This window comes from Ascaphus truei, chromosome 22 (assembly GCF_040206685.1).
Source record: "Ascaphus truei isolate aAscTru1 chromosome 22, aAscTru1.hap1, whole genome shotgun sequence".
NCBI lineage: Eukaryota > Metazoa > Chordata > Amphibia > Anura > Ascaphidae > Ascaphus > Ascaphus truei.
The window spans coordinates 5,682,107-5,704,027 of record NC_134504.1 but is presented as its reverse complement, the minus strand read 5'-3'; the positions used below and the strand labels follow the sequence as shown (position 1 = coordinate 5,704,027).

Sequence of the window (21,921 nt, the reverse complement as noted above, 5' to 3'; positions counted from 1 at the left end):
CCCAGCACCACGGAGGCACCTCTGAGACGATCTGATTAAACAGGCGGAGTATCCACGTTCGTGGCTGGGAACGATATACTCCGTTAAAATGAATTTACTCCCTAGAACACTGTATTGGTTTAGATCCCCGACCCATTCCAATAAATCAAACAGAACAAATACAGATCCCCGACTTTGTCTGGGACAACAAAAATCCCAGAAGGAAACAAAGCACTTCGTACAGACCAACCAGTGAGGGCGGCCGAGCACTCCCGAACCTGCCAGCATATTACCGAGCAGCCAGTGAGGGTGGCCGAGCACTCCCGAACGTGCCAGCATATTACCGAGCAGGCAGTGAGGGTGGCCGAGCACTCCCGAACGTGCCAGCATATTACCGAGCAGGCAGTGAGGGCGGCCGAGCACTCCCGAACGTGCCAGCATATTACCGAGCAGCCAGTGAGGGTGGCCGAGCACTCCCGAACGTGCCAGCATATTACCGAGCAGCCAGTGAGGGTGGCCGAGCACTCCCGAACGTGCCAGCATATTACCGAGCAGGCAGTGAGGGTGGCCGAGCACTCCCGAACGTGCCAGCATATTACCGAGCAGGCAGTGAGGGCGGCCGGGCACTCCCGAACGTGCCAGCATATTACCGAGCAGGCAGTGAGGGTGGCCGAGCACTCCCAAACCTGCCAGCATATTACCGAGCAGCCAGTGAGGGCGGCCGAGCACTCCCAAACCTGCCAGCATATTACCGAGCAGCCAGCGAGGGTGGCCGAGCACTCCCAAACCTGCCAGCATATTACCGAGCAGGCAGTGAGGGTGGCCGAGCACTCCTGAACGTGCCAGCATATTACCGAGCAGCCAGTGAGGGTGGCCGAGCACTCCCGAACGTGCCAGCATATTACCGAGCAGCCAGTGAGGGTGGCCGAGCACTCCCGAACGTGCCAGCATATTACCGAGCAGGCAGTGAGGGCGGCCAAGCACTCCCGAACGTGCCAGCATATTACCGAGCAGGCAGTGAGGGCGGCCGAGCACTCCCGAACGTGCCAGCATATTACCGAGCAGCCAGTGAGGGCGGCCGAGCACTCCCGAACGTGCCAGCATATTACCGAGCAGGCAGTGAGGGTGGCCGAGCACTCCCGAACGTGCCAGCATATTACCGAGCAGCCAGTGAGGGTGGCCGAGCACTCCCGAACGTGCCAGCATATTACCGAGCAGCCAGTGAGGGTGGCCGAGCACTCCCGAACGTGCCAGCATATTACCGAGCAGGCAGTGAGGGAGGCCGAGCACTCCCGAACGTGCCAGCATATTACCGAGCAGGCAGTGAGGGTGGCCGAGCACTCCCGAACGTGCCAGCATATTACCGAGCAGGCAGTGAGGGTGGCCGAGCACTCCCGAACGTGCCAGCATATTACCGAGCAGGCAGTGAGGGTGGCCGAGCACTCCCGAACGTGCCAGCATATTACCGAGCAGGCAGTGAGGGTGGCCGAGCACTCCCGAACGTGCCAGCATATTACCGAGCAGGCAGTGAGGGTGGCCGAGCACTCCCGAACGTGCCAGCATATTACCGAGCAGGCAGTGAGGGCGGCCGAGCACTCCCGAACGTGCCAGCATATCACCGAGCAGCCAGTGAGGGTGGCCGAGCACTCCCGAACGTGCCAGCATATTACCGAGCAGGCAGTGAGGGTGGCCGAGCACTCCCAAACCTGCCAGCATATTACCGAGCAGCCAGTGAGGGTGGCCGAGCACTCCCGAACGTGCCAGCATATTACCGAGCAGGCAGTGAGGGTGGCCGAGCACTCCCGAACGTGCCAGCATATTACCGAGCAGCCAGTGAGGGTGGCCGAGCACTCCCGAACGTGCCAGCATATTACCGAGCAGGCAGTGAGGGTGGCCGAGCACTCCCGAACGTGCCAGCATATTACCGAGCAGGCAGTGAGGGCGGCCGGGCACTCCCGAACGTGCCAGCATATTACCGAGCAGGCAGTGAGGGTGGCCGAGCACTCCCGAACGTGCCAGCATATTACCGAGCAGGCAGTGAGGGCGGCCGAGCACTCCCGAACGTGCCAGCATATTACCGAGCAGCCAGTGAGGGCGGCCGAGCACTCCCGAACGTGCCAGCATATTACCGAGCAGCCAGTGAGGGGGCCGAGCACTCCCGAACGTGCCAGCATATTACCGAGCAGGCAGTGAGGGCGGCCGAGCACTCCCGAACGTGCCAGCATATTACCGAGCAGGCAGTGAGGGCGGCCGAGCACTCCCGAACGTGCCAGCATATTACCGAGCAGGCAGTGAGGGTGGCCGAGCACTCCCGAACGTACCAGCATATTACCGAGCAGGCAGTGAGGGCGGCCGAGCACTCCCGAACGTGCCAGCATATTACCGAGCAGGCAGTGAGGGCGGCCGATCACTCCCGAACGTGCCAGCATATTACCGAGCAGCCAGTGAGGGTGGCCGAGCACTCCCGAACGTACCAGCATATTACCGAGCAGCCAGTGAGGGCGGCCGAGCACTCCCGAACGTGCCAGCATATTACCGAGCAGCCAGTGAGGGGGCCGAGCACTCCCGAACGTGCCAGCATATTACCGAGCAGCCAGTGAGGGGGCCGAGCACTCCCGAACGTGCCAGCATATTACCGAGCAGGCAGTGAGGGCAGCCGAGCACTCCCAAACCTGCCAGCATATTACCGAGCAGGCAGTGAGGGCGGCCGATCACTCCCGAACGTGCCAGCATATTACCGAGCAGCCAGTGAGGGTGGCCGAGCACTCCCGAACGTACCAGCATATTACCGAGCAGCCAGTGAGGGCGGCCGAGCACTCCCGAACGTGCCAGCATATTACCGAGCAGCCAGTGAGGGGGCCGAGCACTCCCGAACGTGCCAGCATATTACCGAGCAGCCAGTGAGGGGGCCGAGCACTCCCGAACGTGCCAGCATATTACCGAGCAGGCAGTGAGGGCAGCCGAGCACTCCCGAACGTGCCAGCATATTACCGAGCAGCCAGTGAGGGGGCCGAGCACTCCCGAACGTGCCAGCATATTACCGAGCAGCCAGAATAGGCCAACTGACACTATGGCATGTACCAGAAGAAGAAACGAGATGGGTAGAGATAGAGTCCGCAGAAAAGAAACCTCAGAACATCACGTCCCCGTTGTGAGTAAGAGGGAAAGGCAGACCATTAGTTGTTGAGACGCACCTAGTACTGAATCACTCAGATTGTGGGAGACACTTCAGTTTAAATATAAACTTACAACTAGGGAGAGAAACGTGACTCGTTTGTTTGGGAATCCGGCCTTCGAACCAGGTGTCAGAGCACAAGAGGGAGGGGGGGATCGGGCGGGCGGGGGTTACCGCGAGTCATGTTCACCCCCTCACCTGGGGCTTATGCTGAACCAAACTGACCCCCTCCGTGCAAGCACAAGGGCAAACAGTGGAGAAGAGCCCTGAGACCACATTCTGCACCCCTGTATCTCCGGAGCCTGAATGGGGGGTTGGTCCGCCAAGGGGGCTAAGGTGGAAGCAACAGTAGCCAAACTGGGGGTATACGGGGTAATAGGAGGAGTTATAGGGAGAGGTTATATGGGGTAATAGGAGGAGTTGTAGGGAGCGGTTAGATGGGGTAATAGGAGGAGTTGTAGGGAGCGGTTATATGGGGTAATAGGAGGAGCTATAGGGAGAGGTTATATGGAGTAATAGGAGGAGTTATAGGGAGCGGTTATATGGGGTAATAGGAGGAGTTATAGGGAGGAGTTATATGGGGTAATAGGAGGAGTTATAGGGAGCGGTTATATGAGGTAATAGGAGGAGTTATAGGGAGCGGTTATATGGGGTAATAGGAGGAGTTATAGGGAGCGGTTATATGGGGTAATAGGAGGAGTTATAGGGAGCGGTTATATGGGGTAATAGGAGGAGTTATAGGGAGGGGTTATATGGGGTAATAGGAGGAGTTATAGGGAGCGGTTATATGAGGTAATAGGAGGAGTTATAGGGAGCGGTTATATGGGGTAATAGGAGGAGTTATAGGGAGCGGTTATATGGGGTAATAGGAGGAGTTATAGGGAGCGGTTATATGGGGTAATAGGAGGAGTTATAGGGAGGGGTTATATGGGGTAATAGGAGGAGTTATAGGGAGCGGTTATATGGGAGAATAGGAGGAGTTATAGGGAGGGGCTATATGGGGTAATAAGAGGAGTTATAGGGAGCGGTTATATGGGGTAATAGGAGGAGTTATATGGGGTAATAGGAGGAGTTATAGGGAGCGGTTATATGGGAGAATAGGAGGAGTTATAGGGATGGGCTATATGGGGTAATAAGAGGAGTTATAGGGAGCGGTTATATGGGGTAATAGGAGGAGTTATATGGGGTAATAGGAGGAGTTATAGGGAGCAGTTATATGGGAGAATAGGAGGAGTTATAGGGAGCGGTTATATGGGGTAATAGGAGGAGTTATAGGGAGCGGTTATATGGAGTAATAGGAGGAGTTATAGAGAGAAGTTATATGGGGTAATAGGAGGAGTTATAGGGAGCGGTTATATGGAGTAATAGGGGGAGTTATAGGGAGCGGTTATATGGAGTAATGTAATGTTATTATTATCGTTGGATAGTAGAAGTTCTGGTATTTTGTTTTAACTTTTCACGGCTTCAGAAACTAACAGATGAAAGTGGTTTGAATTCTGCCCTGTGGGACCTGTCTTTAAGTCGCCTATCAGGATAACTGGACAATGATTCCTTTGCGTATGTCTTTATTGTTTGTCACAGACTTTGCCTCCCCCCGTTAGGTTCTGTGGTACAGTCTGATGACCCCGGCATAGTCCATTCTGCTCCACAGGTCCCGCTCCAGGAAGAAATCGTGGTTTTCCGAGAACCTCAGGGGCTTTCTCACACGATCGTAATAATATCCGGAGAAATGCTGGTAATTTTCCGTCATGAATCCGTAGGCGTCGACCTGGGGCAAGCGAAATAAATAAGGGTCTTGAGACTGTCCAATCAGAAGGCTCCTTTTCTCTTTTACTTAACCAATATACTGAGGTATAATAAGTTTCTAGGAACCCCTCGTATTGGATCATGGGTTGTCTCAATGCTGAAATGCCCTATAACCTGTCTGGCCAACTGATCCTATTTACACATGAAGAAGAGACCTGTGAGGTTTGGGAAGCTCTGTACATGTGAAGAAGACACCTGTGAGGTTTGGAGCGCTCTGTACATGTGAAGAAGAGACCTGTGAGGTTAGGAGCGCTCTGTACATGTGAAGAAGAGACCTGTGAGGTTAGGAGCGCTCTGTACATGTGAAGAAGAGAACTGTGAGGTTTGGGAAGCTCTGTACATGTGAAGAAGACACCTGTGAGGTTTGGAGCGCTCTGTACATGTGAAGAAGAGACCTGTGAGGCTTGGAGCGCTCTGTACATGTGAAGAAGAGACCTGTGAGGTTTGGAAAGCTCTGTACATGTGAAGAAGAGACCTGTGAGGTTTGGAAAGCTCTGTACATGTGAAGAAGAGACATGTGAGGTTTGGGAAGCTCTTTACACTTGATGAAGAGACCAATGAGGTTGGGAATTTTTTGTACACATGATGAAGAGACCAGTGAGGTTTGCAAAGCTCTGTACATGTGAAGAGAACTTTGAGTTTTGGGGAGCTCGGTACACATGAAGACTTATGCGGTAAGTTCCTTACCTTGTCGCAGAGGTGCAAAGCTGTCATTAGAAGCACAGCCCCCACGCTCGGTCTGTACATATACCACCGCGGCCCCTTCAGCGTTTTAGATTTCAGAAACCTGGGTAAAAATGACAGGTCACTTTCTTGGCTCCAAACGTTGCACCCCAAAAAGCACCGTTACTGTGCTGTAAACCATGGGAACAAGGATACACGTTTAATTTCTGAACAGCTTTAAGACTTTTATGTCACAGGGTTGAGGTTTAATTTTTCGCATGCATCTGAATACTGCACAGAATATTAGCTAAGTGGTAACACCACTGACTTTGAAGGGCGTTCCAATCCCAGCGTGACCTTGAGCAAGTCACAAGGGAGTTCCTTTATTAAATGTCTCCAAAAACTATAGCCTATTTCGTCCTAAAAGTGACGCACAGAAGACAAACGATTCCACGCGTCCTGGTGCGCCAACGTATGAAACGGATTTTTATGTGCTGTGCGGCATAATAAAATGGAGCTAGAGGCGGAGTTTTAGATGTCGCCGGTGGCGCACATATGCAAATCTTTCTAAAAAAATTCAAGAAATACGGCAAAATTTATTTATTTCTGCCACGTTTTATGTACAGGGCTCCGGACTCTGTCAGCGATATAGAGTATTATTGCTATTATTATAATATCGTCACTCACCGGCATTTGATGTACCGCAGGAAATCTGGGTGAAGAACAAATAACTTCTCCATTTTGTCGTGAAATATTTCTTCCGTTTGGCGTCTAAAGAAAGAGATGAAACGGAGTGGTGGAAAGAGCTACCTTTAATAACGTGATCAAAATTATATTAATTATTATAATTGGAATAATATGCCTGGTTAAATATTATTCTTCCAGCTTTGAAGCCCAGCGCCTGCTTTCCAAGTGGAAATATCTTTATTTTCGTAACTCACCTGTAATGTGGCAATCCGTATATTTCTCCCCTAAGCCTTGGACATCACATGCTACTCACTTCCGGTGTCACTGGCCAATTGTGTACGTAAAGAGGTAGAGTTAGAAGGGAGCAGGTGCGCTGACTCATTATACAAATAGTTGTGGATACATCGGTCACCTCTCACTGATCCCCTGTGAGTCTCACGGATTAAATCTTGTGCGTGGATAGAAATGATCTGGTGTATACAGGATCCCTGTCTCATGTCCCAGGTGTGTTTATTTATACTTGGATTATATATATATACTGTATCACCATCATACAATGTGTCCACTCCCAATTAAGCGATTTCTACACCAAGACAAATTTCCCTAGCCAATTCCAATCTGGATTTCGCCCCAAACACTCCACCATAACTACCCTGCTAAAAGTTTGCAATGAAATCCAGTGTGGAATGGAACGGGGACAACTCACTGGTGCAGTATTCCTAGATTTTGCAAAGGCTTTTGACACAGTCGATCATGCTATCCTGCTTAACAAACTCCAGAGCTCTGGAATAGGGAAACATGCTTTAAACTGGTTTCAGTCCTACCTATCAGGAAGATCCCAACATGTGTCCATCTCAGGCTCTAACTCCAACCCCCTGGATATCACCTGTGGCGTCCCGCAAGGCTCTGTTCTGGGGCCCCTACTCTTCTCAGTGTTCATCAATGATCTTCCCACAGCTTGTAAGGAAGCCTCAATACACATGTATGCACATGACACAATCCTATATGCACACAGCCATAGCCTCTCTGACCTTCAACACATACTTCAGTCTGACTTTTTGAGACTCGAAAACTGGATTTCCCAAAACAAACTGTTTTTAAACACTGACAAGACTGTAACAATGGGATTTGGGACCAAGACTAAATTTGTAAAGCTTCCAGTGACTGAGCTCCTGATTCAAACCAACGCTAACACCACCCTAACCCCTGTCACTAGTTTTAAATACCTGGGCTTATGGTTTGACTCCCACTTAACATTCGGGATGCACATTGATACCCTGACAACCAAGACCTCTGCCAAACTAGGGGTACTTTACAGGAACAAATCCTCCCTAAGTCTCCTGGTCAGAAAGCGTATTGCACAGCAGATGCTAATGCCAATTATTGACTATGGAGACATAGTATATGGCTCGGCACCTCAAACCCACCTTAGCAAACTTGACACCCTCTACAATTCAATTTGTCGTTTTCTTCTCCAATGCAACTACAACACACATCACTGCGAAATGCTCAAAGAACTAGATTGGTCATCACTAGAGTCTAGGCGCAAAGTTCACCTTTCCTGTCTTGCCTTTAAATTCTTCATGGGCAAACTACCCGTCTACCTGAACAAGCTCCTCACCCCTACCACCTGCAGCACCTATCACCTGAGATCAGACTCCTAAAGACTATTCATGGTCCCAAGGCTCAACAAAGTATCCGGACGTTCCTCCTTCTCCTTCCGTGCACCCCAAAACTGGAACAACCTACCAGAGACTCTCACATCCACCACCAGCTTAAGTTCTTTCAAATCTAAGGCTGTCTCACATTTTAATCTGGTCTGTAACTGTTTCATACGCTCATAATATATATTTTCTTTAACTGTGCACGCAATGTCTTGTATATAATGTATACCCTGTTCATTTATGTAACTGTACTTGTAACCATGTATTATTTGTTTTACTCTGTGCCCAGGACATGCGTGAAAACGAGAGGTAACTCTCACTGTATTACTTCCTGGTAAAATATTTTATAAATAAATCAGTCCTTGGCGACGCACTGCTGGATGAAGCCTCCCCAAGGATCTTCTAGGTACTGCGGTTGCAGCCTCTCCTCGTTCCTCTAACACATGTTCTGATTCCATTCTCCCATCTTACTTTGGGTCGTCATCTTGGCCTTTTAATCTCTCTTGGAATCCAGTCGAGTACCACCTTCACCCAACGATGGTCATTTCTTCTTGACGATATGTCCGTCCCGTCGCCATTTTAATTTCTTCCCCCGTTTGGTGATGTCACAGACTTTTATTTGGTTTCGAACCCATTTATTCTTTTTCCTGTCTCTTTGGGTAATACCCAGCATGCATCTCTTCATACTTCTTTGCGTTGTCTGAAGCCTCTGCATTATCTTTGCATTGAGGGTATATATCACATAGCTCTTCACTATCAATAAGCCACTGCTTTACAATAACAGAGCTGCTGGTATACTTCTTACCTGTCTGCAGCGGAAACGCCAGAGTTGATACCTTCTTTATGTAGAAGTAGACCTTTTAACCAGTTGTAGTCTGTCGCTGCCTCTGGCAAATGAAGGTATCGGGTATCCTACAAAATGTTAATGGAGATTTAAAGGACATTAAAATCCCCTTGTAAAAATAAACTGTACATACGTAGAACATTTAGTCAAGATAATGCAAAATCTGCAGCCAAGTTCAGAAGCTGTCTCTGAGTGGGGTTTCTGACTTTGCACTTGCTTATCCCCGACTTTGCTGTACAAGCTGGCAACTAGGCAGAGAAAAGCTCAAGGGAGACATCCATGTTTAAAAAGGCTAGAATGATAAAAGGGGCACTCTGCGCCTGATTTAGGGTTCAGATCGAGCCACAGAAATAGCGCTGGCGTAAAGAGGTTAGCGCTGCCCCATCGCGATTTCTGAACTACGTCACCGATTTAGAGTCCGGGGCAACAGAGTCGCCAACACCTGAGTGGGGTATGAGGTTAGCGCCATTAGCTATGAGTAATTTTTACGTCTTGCCTTTGCAGGTAGTAATAATTATATCTGCTTAACATTTGTGCTTAATTAATGTAGGCCCCTCTTTGGGGACTACCAGTTCTGTAAAGGGGGTTAATGTTTTAAGGGGTTAAAAGGATGGGAATACTCTGGATTTGCCCCTCCCCTTTCTACTCCGGGGCTAGTGATGTTATGATAGCGCGTGCAAAGGGTGTATATATAGCTCCACCCTATGTTCTAGAAGCAGGTTCTTCAGAGTTCTGACTGGGGGGTACTCACTGTGAGTCCTGTAAATAGGTTTGTGTGTGTAGTCATATGTATTAAGATTTGTCCCGTCACCGTTTGGTAGTTTCAGTTAGGCGCGTGCTCTGTGAGATAGCGCCTAGGACAGGGACCTGAAGTTGTAGGAGAGGGATGCCAATTGCCCCGGTCTAAAAGGGTGGCCCCTACCGCAGCCTGACCGCCACTGTCCTCACCGGGTTGCCAACACTGCTGCCGGTAGTTATGTAGAGCCTGCCGGTCCAGCGGGTTCCCACCGCATTATATCCTCCCTGCAAGCGGGCTCTACGATATCCTTTATGATGGGTCCTCAAGTTAAGCACCTCGCAAGGGATGAAGGTACGGAGGGTTACATAAAATTAGCTGCAAGAAATCTGCATAGCAGAGGCAAGCTCTGTAACCTCATGACGGAGGACACAAGAGAGGAAGTCAAAGTGCTCACGGGGTGCATTCTGGAACATGAGGACCAGCTCTTTGGAAAGGCCTCCATGAGAACCTCAGGGGAGGAGAAAACGGCATTACAAAGGCTTTCTGCAGAAAAAGTCTATGCTCGATCTCCGATCCAGCTCGTGGTGGGAGAGCTGAAGGAAAGATGGCATGGCTACAGGCAGAAGATCAAAGAAAACCTTGCAGAATTCTCCAAGCGTGCTTCTGGGAGAGGAGTAGGACCTTCCACTGCAAGCTGTCATGGACACCTTCAACGTGGGCTAAATACCAGGAGTAGACTGTACTGAAACGGGGTTCTCCGTCCTGAGTAAGGTAGGCCAAATCTTTTACACACTTTATACATATACTACAAATCTTCATTACTTCAGGGATGACAACACATCCACACTGGCTCACTATAGATGACCCTATGGATACGGCCATATCAACCCCACAATGCCACACCCTAACTCTTGCAATGCAAGTATTACCGTACTTCTCATACAATCATGTTCTCAGAGTCAAACACAGGCTTGCTTTGGATGTAGAATATCACTTTTATCAGCATGGGATAAGTGCAAATTACATCAGCAGTACCAACAAACCATCGTATAGAACTGCATTAACATTATCTACATATTGTATCTCAATTTGCAAAGACAACATCGGTGGAATCTGAACCCGGAAACGTCAACGTCTCAAGAGGGGTCAAGAAGAGATGGTTGTCCTGAACCTGGACCCAATACAAGAAGAACTTGGTCAAGAGAGGGTCAGCACAGACACGCAACCTGTCCCATCACGAGAATGGCGCCCGACATTGTCAACATATCTACTGTCACTACACAGTCACCCACCTCCACGTCGAATTCCACTGAGTCCAACACAAACATGGTGGAAATAAAGGGGCAGAAATTATCCTTGCTCCACTGCCAACAACTACACAAATTATTCGAAAAAGTGTATGCTGATCAAGTTATGGGTAATACGTTCTTATCTCGTTTAATTAGGGTGTTAACCTTGTTGGGGGGGAAACCATGCGCAATTTATAGTGGGTACTAGAAATATTTATAAGCCGTTATGTAGATCTACTGATTCTATGAGAGACTCCTTACAACATGTTATTAATATTCTTTAAAGGCAAGATCAACGTCCTTTCAAATTCGGATTACCTCCATCACTAAGTTATCCTGCTCCTCATTATCCCAGCTGGACCAAATCTTCCCAGAGTGACACTCTTCCAATCCAAACTGATATCATAACCTGTGTGGTGCTGCCTAGTTTGTCTGAAAAGCATGCTTCATAAGTGGGCACCTGAGGAGCTATGTGGGAAGAGGGGAGAATCAGACAAAGCCACTTGGGATGCCCCTAAACACAGGGGTTGTAGGGTAAAACAAAAGGGAAAAACTGGGTAATTAAAGCAAAAAAATCCTGGTCAAGGAATAGCATATTTACATATGTAAAAGGGAGCCAAGCACCCCAAACGATAGGAAAAATCACAGTATAGCAAAAAGGGTAATTTAATGACTAAATAGTCAGAGTCGCATCCAACGTTTCCTGTACATGCACCTTCAATACCTGATGAAGGTGCATGTGTACCGAAACGTTGGGTGCAGCTCGAGCTAGGTGGAAACCCATATTGTGTCATGGTTCTGTTGATGTTATATATTACATTTTGTACCTAAGAGTTGTGCCTTGTACAAACAGCTTGTCTGTGCAGTGTGTCGCAAGCTTTACAGTATGACTTATTATAGTTACGTGAAAGAACATTTTAAGTTAAGACAAATAAGCGTCATGGGAGACTAGGATAATTGACGGAGATCTAGGGATCAGGCAGGACAAAGGAGTTAAATAAAGGATATTTATTCTGGCTGGAGGTCGCAGGCATTGCACAATACTCAGAGTTAACACTCACCAAAACAGGGGTTACGGGGGGGATCCTAGCTCACTAGGTGCTGCGTCGTACTTCAGTAGGCTATCCCTGGATGTCACAGGCAAGAGGTGTTTCTCTTCATAGACACAAATATACATAATCTCAAACTCAGACATGAGATTAGCAAAGAATCGCTAAACTTTCTGGACCTCGCGATTTCCCACGCGGAAGGTGGCATTCGGAAAAAAGACCTACACTAACAGCCTTTTAAGGGCCGACACCCACCGCCCCACGACATCTCGTGTCTAATAACCCAGCGGGTCAAGTTCTGCGAATTCGCAGGAATTGCTCGATTTCGAACAACAAGCTAGGGACATGTCCCAAAGGTGCCAGTCGGATATTGAGGAGAAGGGCATTCCAGAGGTGCGGGGCAGTCAGTGAGAGAGGTTTTAAACAAGAGAGGGCTTTAGATACAAAAGGGGTAGTGAGAAGACATCCTTGAGCAGAACTCAAGAGTTGGGCCGGTGTATAGTGAGAGATTAGTGCTGAGATGTAAGGAGCGGCAGAGGGGGGTATAGTGAGAGATTAGTGCTGAGATGTAAGGAGGGGCAGAGGGGGTATAGTGAGAGATTAGTGCTGAGATGTAAGGAGGGGCAGAGGGGGTATAGTGAGAGATTAGGGTGAGATGTAAGGAGGGGCAGAGGAAAGTATAGTGAGATATTAGGGTGAGATGTAAGGAGGGGCAGAGGAGGGTATAGTGAGATATTAGGGTGAGATGTAAGGAGGGGCAGAGGAGGGTATAGTGAGATATTAGGGTGAGATGTAAGGAGGGGCAGAGGAGGGTATAGTGAGATATTAGGGTGAGATGTAAGGAGGGGCAGAGGAGGGTATAGTGAGATATTAGGGTGAGATGTAAGGAGGGGCAGAGGAGGGTATAGTGAGATATTAGGGTGAGATGTAAGGAGGGGCAGAGGAGGGTATAGTGAGATATTAGGGTGAGATGTGAGGAGGGGCAGAGGAGGGTATAGTGAGATATTAGGGTGAGATGTAAGGAGGGGCAGAGGAGGGCATAGTGAGATATTAGGGTGAGATGTAAGGAGGGGCAGAGGGGGTATAGTGAGATATTAGGGTGAGATGTAAGGAGGGGCAGAGGAGGGTATAGTGAGATATTAGGGTTACAGACACACAGGCTTCCTGCCAAGCCTCTCCTCACCGTACGGTTACAGACACACAATGAGATCCTCACTTGGCCGGCGGCCATCTTTCTGTCCCTGATAAAAGCATTTCATTTGTTATTTTTGTTTATTCTATTGATGGCGACCTGCGACATGATACGCCTGGGATCTGGGGGTAACCCCTTCACTGCCATCGTGGCCAGAACCTGTGTATATCAGTATCGCCGACCTGAGGAAGAGAGGGAAACCCTCGGAAGCTCGTCCTATGACATAAACTTTTAGTCCTAATACTCTGCCCGTTACTATATATCTGCGTGTATAAGGACAGTATTCATGGGGATTCTTCTCGCGGGGTTCTGGGTATTAGGGTATTGTGTATCTCTGCCATTACCTGGTCCGCAGGGACCCCTGTAAACCCGTAACTTCGGAGCTTGGCCAGACAATCTCGGAGACTGGTCTCGGTGAACCCGTAAAAGGAAGTTCGACTTCCCACGTCCTCCTCGAAGCCTCTGATCACTGCCCCATTACCGCTGAGCCAATGAGAGGAAACAGGAGAGTGTAAGCTCTTCAGAACAGGCATTCTCTTGTACTGTACATATATATATATATGTGTGTGTGTGTTTATGCCTCTGCATATTACGGACACTAATCTGTAAATCACTTGACCAATGTATCCTAGATCCTATTCCCTCCGCTCCCTCTCTGGCACACTAAGCCCCTACCCTAACTCATCACGCCCTTTCTAAAGCAGCCCTCTCTTGACCCAAACTCCCTCTCTAACTACCGCCCTATCGCTCTTCTCTCCCTTTGCCTCTAGAACAGGTGGTATACAGCCTCGTGAATCACTTTCTCTCCTCCAACTCACTGCTTGACTCTTTACAATCTGGTTTCCGTCCTCTACGCTCCACCGAGATAGCACTAACACAAGTGTCCAATGACCTACTCACAGCTAAGTCTAAGGTTCACTTCTCCATACTAATTCTCCTGGATCTCTCCGCTGCCTTCGGTCGGTCACCCCCTTCTCCTAAATATTCTCCACTCCGTTGGCCTCCGTGACGCAGCCTTCTCCTGGCTCACGTCCTACCTATCCAACCGCTCCTTCAGTGTTTCCTTCTCTGGTGTCTCCTCCTCTTCACTCCCTCTCTCTGTTGAGGTCCCACAAGGCTCTGTCCCTCTGCTCTTCTCACTCTACACCTCTTCTCTTGGTGAACTAATACAGTCTTTTGGCTTTCTGTATCATCTCTATGTTGATAATACCCAAATTGACCTCTCCTCCCCTGATCTCTCCCCCTCTCTCCTGTCCCGTGACACTAACTGTCTCTCCGCAATCTCCTCCTGGATGTTCCACCATTACCGGAAGCTTAACATGTCCAAAGCAGAACCAATACTCTTTCCCCCTTCCACTGCCAACCCGTACCCCCAAACTCTCCCTCACTGTCAATAATACCACAATCTCATCAACACCCCAAGCCTGCTGCCTAGGGGTCATCTTTTACTCTCCTTCATTCTTCACATTCCCTCTCTCACTAGGTCCTGCCGTCTCAACCTCCGCAATATACCACGGTAGCGTACGCCTTTTTCTCACTCATGACGCAACTTAGATCCTAATTCCCTCACTCACCCTGTCCCACATGTGGCTATGGAACATTTTAAGTGTGGAGCTAAAATTGGAGGTGAGGAATACAAGAAGTCCCTTGGCTCTGCCCTTCATCAATAACCCGGCAACTGGGAGAACTTGGCTTTCTAAATGCTCGGACAATCTTTATACATCTATAGACTCCGTTTCTAAGCTGCTTCTTAATCCCCTGTTACCCTCCCAGGCCTGAGTTATACTATACACCTGCACTTTCTACTCCTACTCCTGATCTCCTCTAATACCTGGGACCTCTCTCCTCCTACCTCTCTCCCTGCACCTCACATTTCTTCATCGCTCCTCCCCTCCACCTATGCCAGTGCCCATACACTGCACCCCTATTTACACACCTCTTTCTACACCCCTAAATAAAAAGCACCCCACAAATGCTCTTTTCACCTCCTCTTTCTTGCTTCCAGGGATCTCTCTCCTAATCCTGGACCCAGCTACTGTATATACACACCCGCTCTCGCCCAACCCTCCCTGCCACCTCTTTCCCTGCTAATAGTGTTAACCCATCTCATTTAACACTGACCAACCTTAAAACTCACCTCTCAAAAGACGCATCCCAATAACTTGTGCTCATGGCTACTGTCCTACAGCCAGTCACTCCTACCAACCATGGGGCCAAGCACTGCCATCTACTGCACTTACCCACCATCAAGGCCAGGCACTGCCATCTACTGCACTTACCCACCATCGAGGCCAGGCACTGCCATCTACTGCACTTACCCACCATCAAGGCCAGGCACTGTCATCTACTGCACCTACCCACCATCAAGGCCAGGTACTGTCATCTACTGCACTTACCCACCATCAAGGCCAGACACTGCCATCTACTGCACTTACCCACCATCGAGGCCAGGCACTGCCATCTACTGCATCTACCCACCATCAAGGCCAGGCACTGCCATCTACTGTCTGCACCTACCCACCATCAAGACCAGGCACTGCCATCTTCAGCACTTACCCAGTATCAAGGCCAGGCACTGCCATCTACTGCATCTATCCACTATCAAGACCAGGCACTGCCATCTACTGCACTTACCCACCATCAAGGCCAGGCACTGTCATCTACTGCACTTACCCACCATCAAGGCCAGGCACTGCCATCTACTGCACTTATTCCCTCGCCTGCTGTCTCTGTAACTCTCCCAACATACCACTTAGATTGTAAGCTCTCCGGGGCAGGGATTTCCTTTCCTATTGCCTGACTTTGCTGCGCTTATTGTATTATAATTCCCTGTATTGTGTCTCTGCAAAGAGCTGGGCACACTGTCTGCACTATATAACTGAAGACACACACACACGCGCATACATTTGGGTCGATGTCCCGGGCACATGTCCTGTTACATTAGAGTACAGGCAGTTTCCATCACTCACCGGAAGATATAATCGTGAGAGTCTATGTCGGTGCCCATCTTCGAATCCTTTAAAATTCCTCCGTTACCGACAACTGCGCATCTTACACATCCAGGAAGCGGTGCGCGGTTATATATCTGCGCATCTGTGCGGCCCGGTAACTGTGACATCACATCCTTGACCACTGTAAAATAAATTACAACGCCAAAGTTTCAGCACTTACATTATTTCGCATCTACCAGGCCTTGAAGGACCGCTGCTAGGGGCAAAGTGTACTAATGGCAGTGACAGGGTTAAGGGGTCAGTCCCTCCTAGGGGCAAAGTGTACTAATGGCAGTGACAGGGTTAAGGGGTCAGTCCCTCCTAGGGGCAAAGTGTACTAATGGCAGTGACAGGGTTAAGGGGTCAGTCCCTCCTAGGGGCAAAGTGTACTATTGGCAGTGACAGGGTTAAAGGGCCAGTCCCTCCTAGGGGCAAAGTGTACTAATGGCAGTGACAGGGTTAAGGGGTCAATCCCTCCTAGGAGCAAAGTGTACTAATGGCAGTGACAGGGTTAAGGGGTCAGTCCCTCCTAGGAGCAAAGTGTACTAATGGCAGTGACATGGTTAAGGGGTCAGTCTTCTCTCCTAGGGGCAAAGTGTACTAATGGCAGTGACATGGTTAAGGGGTCAGTCCCTCCAAGGGGCAAAGTGTACTAATGGCAGTGACATGGTTAAAGGGCCAGTCCCTCCTAGGGGCAAAGTGTACTAATGGCAGTGACAGGGTTAAGGGGTCAGTCCCTCCTAGGAGCAAAGTGTACTAATGGCAGTGACAGGGTTAAGGGGTCAGTCCCTCCTAGGGGCAAAGTGTACTAATGGCAGTGACAGGGTTAATGGGTCAGTCCCTCCTAGCCCCTTCTGGCAGTGAAGGGGTTAACAACAGGACTCACCGGTGTAATTAAGCCCCATCCAGCCAAACGGGGGCACAAAATTCTGCAGCAGTTCCCATTTGCGGTCGTTGAAATGACCCCTCTCGAGGAACAGGGTGATGTCTGGGAGGAAAAGTCCCTTCAGCCAATCAGAGCGGGACGCTGTGAGCCTCAGCGAATCAGAGCAGCCCTAGGGTTAAAGAGACAGTTCAGGAGGTCGCGCCCTTCACAGGCGACAACGCTCTCGGATGCCTGATGCAGGAAAGTAGACAGAGAGGTTGCAGTGCGTTGAGATTCCAAACAAAGTTTATCGCTTAGAGATCGGTGCTGGATATTTTCACCAGCCTTTAATGATAAATTAAATCTGTGTATTAATCCATAATTCAGTCTTTTATTTAAAAAAATAATAATAATAATAATAATTAATTAAACCGGTGATCAAAGTGTTATGGTACCAGTAGGTATGGAGTACTTTTTATTGACCCGAAGTAGATCTTTTTTTTAACCAGGCACATAACAACTACTTGTTTGATGCCACTTCGGTCCCTGCATCAGGCTACGGCCCCACTGCCCACTGCGCTGCACGCGCGCCTGCGAGGCTGGCGGCGCCTGCAGCCGCGTTCCTCGGTCTGCAGTGAGCTGCTGGGGAAAAGAAATGGGGGGGATGGGGGGCGTGACGGGGGCGCGGCCATGACGTCACCAGACAGGTTCGCCCTCATTGGTTGAACCGCCGGGGGGGGGCGTGGCCTAGCGCTCCGTCGCTAGTTCCAATCGCAATTTTCCTGTCTGCCTCAAAAACTCGCCGCGCAGCACGGTGGCCGCCCCTCGTGGCAGGCCGGCCCCATTGAAGGGCGGCTCTTGTTCCTTATAGATAAGTAGGGCGGCCATATTTAAGTTAGTATAATACGGAACGCCGAAATCAAGTTTGAAAGTGCGACGTCGGAATAAGGGGCGAATGACTTGCAAACGCGCCGAGCTGGGCGGTATCTCCCGCGGGAGCGCTATATCCGTTTTGTTTTTATCGTCTCTGCGCCAGGCCGGGTGGGGAGAGACGCGCGCTGACCTAACGGTGTGAGAATAAGTAACGCCTGTGGGGGTCACGGTATTATGGGATGACCAGGCAGTGTCCGAACTTTATTATTGTAATAATTCAGCCAGGCGACACCGGGAAAGGGGATTATCGCGTGGAAATCTGGGGCGTTTTTATGGCCCGATTTTATCCCAGTCATTTTAAATTCAGGCTTCTCACGTCCAGGCGCTAAAATACGGGACAATGGCGCATCCCGTCAGTCCTTTCCGGGACAGGTCAGTGAAATAAGAGACAATCCCGTATCTATGGGACGTCTGGCGACCCTACGTATGAGAAACGGTGTGACGGAGGTCATTAAGGGCAGAGGATGTGTTAGATGGCTGAGGCTTTCACTGTATTTGTGGAGCTGTACGTTTAACGGCTGACGGTGTGTCATGGGCGAGTGCTTTTCCTTATTTGACCCCGTCTGCCTCTCCACTTACGTGCGCTGCAGTTGGATGCCTTGTGCTAAACTCTTCCTTCCAAGGCCATTTGGGTTCCGACTGGGGATTCCGGGGGCGGAGTATTCCGCTCTGCGTTGTGTGGTTCCCGCAATCGGTCGTCCCGGCCAGCACGGACGGAGCTCTCCCCTGGTCAGTGAGGGGCAGAGCTGTGAATTGTCCACCCCTAGTGTGTAGCAGAACGTGTTAGAAACCGATAAAACGGCCCGTGCGTGTTATAGGAAGATTTGAGTATCCAGACCTCCCACTGCCTGCACAGGAAGCTGCAGAATGAGTGCGCATACCATTGCTGGGTAACAAACGTGCCACTACCCTTTCTCCTGGAAGTGGGGGCATTGCAGCCACGAATCCCCGCATCTACCTGCTCCCTCCAGTCAGCAGTTTAATGACAGTGTGCTGATAAATGCTGGCCTGCTCCTCTTCTGGGCTAGTCACTAATTCCAAGGGTAAGAAGAGGAGGAGGGAATCATTGACCTGCGCACTCGTGTTAAGCTGCTGACCAGAGGGGGTGAGGAGACACCCCAAACCGTAGCTCCAATGTTCCTGTACAGCAAGAAAGAGGAAGGCTAAGGTACAGCCCTCCCCCCCCTCCACCCATGTCACTCTCTCCCCCCCCCCCCTCCACCCATGTCACTCTCTTCCCCAATTTCACTCTCCCCTTTCACGTCACCCACTCTCCCTCCCTCATGTCACCCAGTTTCTCCCGCCTCACGTCACACACACCTACCGTGTCTTCCGGATAAACCCCGAGTGTACGGTGCTGCAATGTTATGTGGTATGTGGATGTATGTTGCCATCACAATCTAACCAGCAGTCACAACATTGAATTATGGATACTCATTGGCGCCGCCTTCCAAATGCCATTACTCCTACATGGCAATACCACCAATACCCCCCTATAAGGTCTTTCATCTTTAGTTGACTCATAATGGGTCCCCTGTACCCCCTTTGTGTATACTGTACATTGACCTTCTCTCCTCCTACCACTACCTGCACAGGAATCTGTAGAGAGTTATATGACTTGTTCCAACCTCCTTTCCCTTCCACTACCTGCACAGGAATCTGTAGAGAGTTGAATGACTTGTTCCAACCTTCTGCCCCCTTCCACTACCTGCACCGGAATCTGTAGAGAGTTGAATGACTTGTTCCAACCTTTTGCCCCCTACCACTACCTGCACCGGAATCTGTAAAGAGTTATGTCTTCTTCCAACCTCTTTCCCCTACCACATAGTATAAGCATTTCTGAAACAAAATTCCTAAAATATAAGGTAATAAATATGATTATAATTATTTACCTAAAAAAAGTGTTTAGCAGTTAATAAAGAAATTGCACATTTCTAGTCTTATCTAAAATATATGTTAACAATGGGTTTACTAACTAAAAGTGTGCTTTCTTACCTGCTTAGACTGGTTCCTAAATCTTTCACGATCCACAGGAGAAAGCTTCCGATTACCAATAGGAGGAATGTCCACCTACTCCTAAGATTTCTTCCGGAACTTCTCTCTTTTTGACCGGTCATGATAAAAAGCCAACAGTAGGAAGTGTGCCACCGCCCGACAGCCACAGGTGGAACCGAATATTATGTTCATCACAACATCAAACTCAACAGGGTTGTTTTTGAAAACGGACGTTTCAACAAAGAGCTCTCTGTATTAAGTGATATGAAATAATACCCAGGTAAACGGGTTTCCTTATCAGAATTGGCAGGGGATAAACGGAGAGAGAAGTGAAGGCCAGGCCTTTTTTTTTTTCAAGTGTAATCAGGATGAAAATGTGGCAATTGTGAGTTTTACGGGGTTCTTCCTCCAATTTGAAAGAACGCTCGACCAAAAAAAGCATATTAACCTCGAGAAGATGTTGTGTGAGTTCTATATATGTATATGTAGGTATATGTACAGTATATACACTCACGAATTCCCAGAAAGTATCAGGCACTCAGGAAATATCGTTGACGAAGGGTCAATGGTCACTTGTGGAGATGGGTACCAATGTCCAGTGTGGGAAAATAATGCCACGGAGAGAGGTCTGGAAGGACCGCGGACGGTCTGATCTGGAATCTGGCAGGCTGGTTCCGAGCGTCTTGCATCACGTCCTGTGATCTGCTCGCCTCACTTCCTGCGGATGCGTTCCAACATAACACTCACTGTCTCCCACCTTGGCTCCACTCGCGTTTCGCATAGCTTGCCCTCATCAGGAGAGGTAACATATCCGACATATCCACTATATATTTCATAATGTTTCACGGTGCGTCTCATTACGTACGCCCAAATTATAAGACCGTGGCAACGAGGCGCCCACTGACGCCACGTTGGCGACGTCGCGCCGTGTCATTTGACGCTGGGGATTCCAAAGGTCCAGGAGTGCGGCAGCGAGGAGGCGGCCGACACCAGCAAGTGCCGTCCCGTCAGGTCCGATAGGCCCGACAGTCCGGCAAAAGCATGTGGGGGCGGACATTTCCGCCCCCCCCTTCAAATTTTGCCGCCCTAGCCCCGGGCCTAATGGGATTCCGCCACTGCAGGAAGGGGTTAATAAATAAAACATACGCTTCTGTGACTTCTATACTGGTATTTACCAGTAAAGATACTCACATATAGGCAAGCGAACAAACTGGTTTCACTGCTGGGATACTCAGCGCTTGGGGGGGGAATATGTCCCTTCATCAGGCAGCAAACAGTGTCACATCGGTACCTTGTTGTTTAAATAGCTCCTGGAACAGCTGGAAGTTACAGGTAAACGGTTCTATGACATCACGAAAGGGGGCGTGTGCCCCGTGGGGGAGAGGGGGGAGGAGCACACTGTTAACCCCTTGTTTACCGTAGCAGTTAGTATGTCAGTGCAGGGTGCTGCTGTATCTAGTGTAACATGAGGAATATATGGTAACATATTTAGCACCAGCTGCAAGGGCTGCTGGCAGCTTTCCCAGGGCCCAGGACTAGAGGTTCCACGCGCCCCCCCCCCCCCCCGTGTTGGCTGCCTTGAGAAACCCCCCCCCTCTCTCTCTCTCACCCCCCCACTTCTCACACACTTCCTCACTCTCTCACCCCCTTCTCACACTCCCCCCTCTCTATTTCTCTCCCCCTTTGTCCTCTCCATTCCCCCATGTATTTATTTCCCCCCTGTCTCTCACGCACCTGCTCCCTCTCTTACCCCTCACCTCTCCCCCTTCCCTCTGTTACACCCCCATCTCTCAAACTCCCCCTCTCATCCTCTGCCTCCCCCATCTAATTATCTCCCCTCCTCTCACTCTAACTCCCCCTGCCATCCTCACACTCAATAACTCCCCGTCCAATACACACACTTCAAACCCCATAACCTTAAACCCCTTGCCCTAAAATGCTTAACTCCTGACCCTAAATCCCCTAAAGTTTACCCCTAATAATAACAAACGCTAACACCCTTACTTTAGCGGCAGCTAAATAGCAGCGGCGCGATGTTGGCGTGGCTGCAG

General features: G+C 49.6%; 1 protein-coding gene across 1 annotated transcript; it reads right to left on the bottom strand.

Moving 5' to 3' along the window:
• Window positions 1-4,714: 4,714 nt before the first annotated feature.
• On the bottom strand, window positions 4,715-21,413 carry LOC142472658 (alpha-N-acetylgalactosaminide alpha-2,6-sialyltransferase 1-like). The gene is made up of 9 exons (XM_075579750.1): window positions 19,871-21,413; window positions 18,455-18,638; window positions 16,964-17,132; window positions 16,057-16,219; window positions 13,432-13,570; window positions 8,780-8,886; window positions 6,311-6,394; window positions 5,648-5,747; window positions 4,715-4,922 (listed from the first exon to the last, which is right to left on the bottom strand). The coding sequence occupies exons 1-9, from the start codon at window positions 19,990-19,992 to the stop codon at window positions 4,752-4,754; spliced, it is 1,239 nt and encodes a 412-aa protein (XP_075435865.1). The 5' UTR covers window positions 19,993-21,413; the 3' UTR covers window positions 4,715-4,751.
• Window positions 21,414-21,921: the final 508 nt, after the last annotated feature.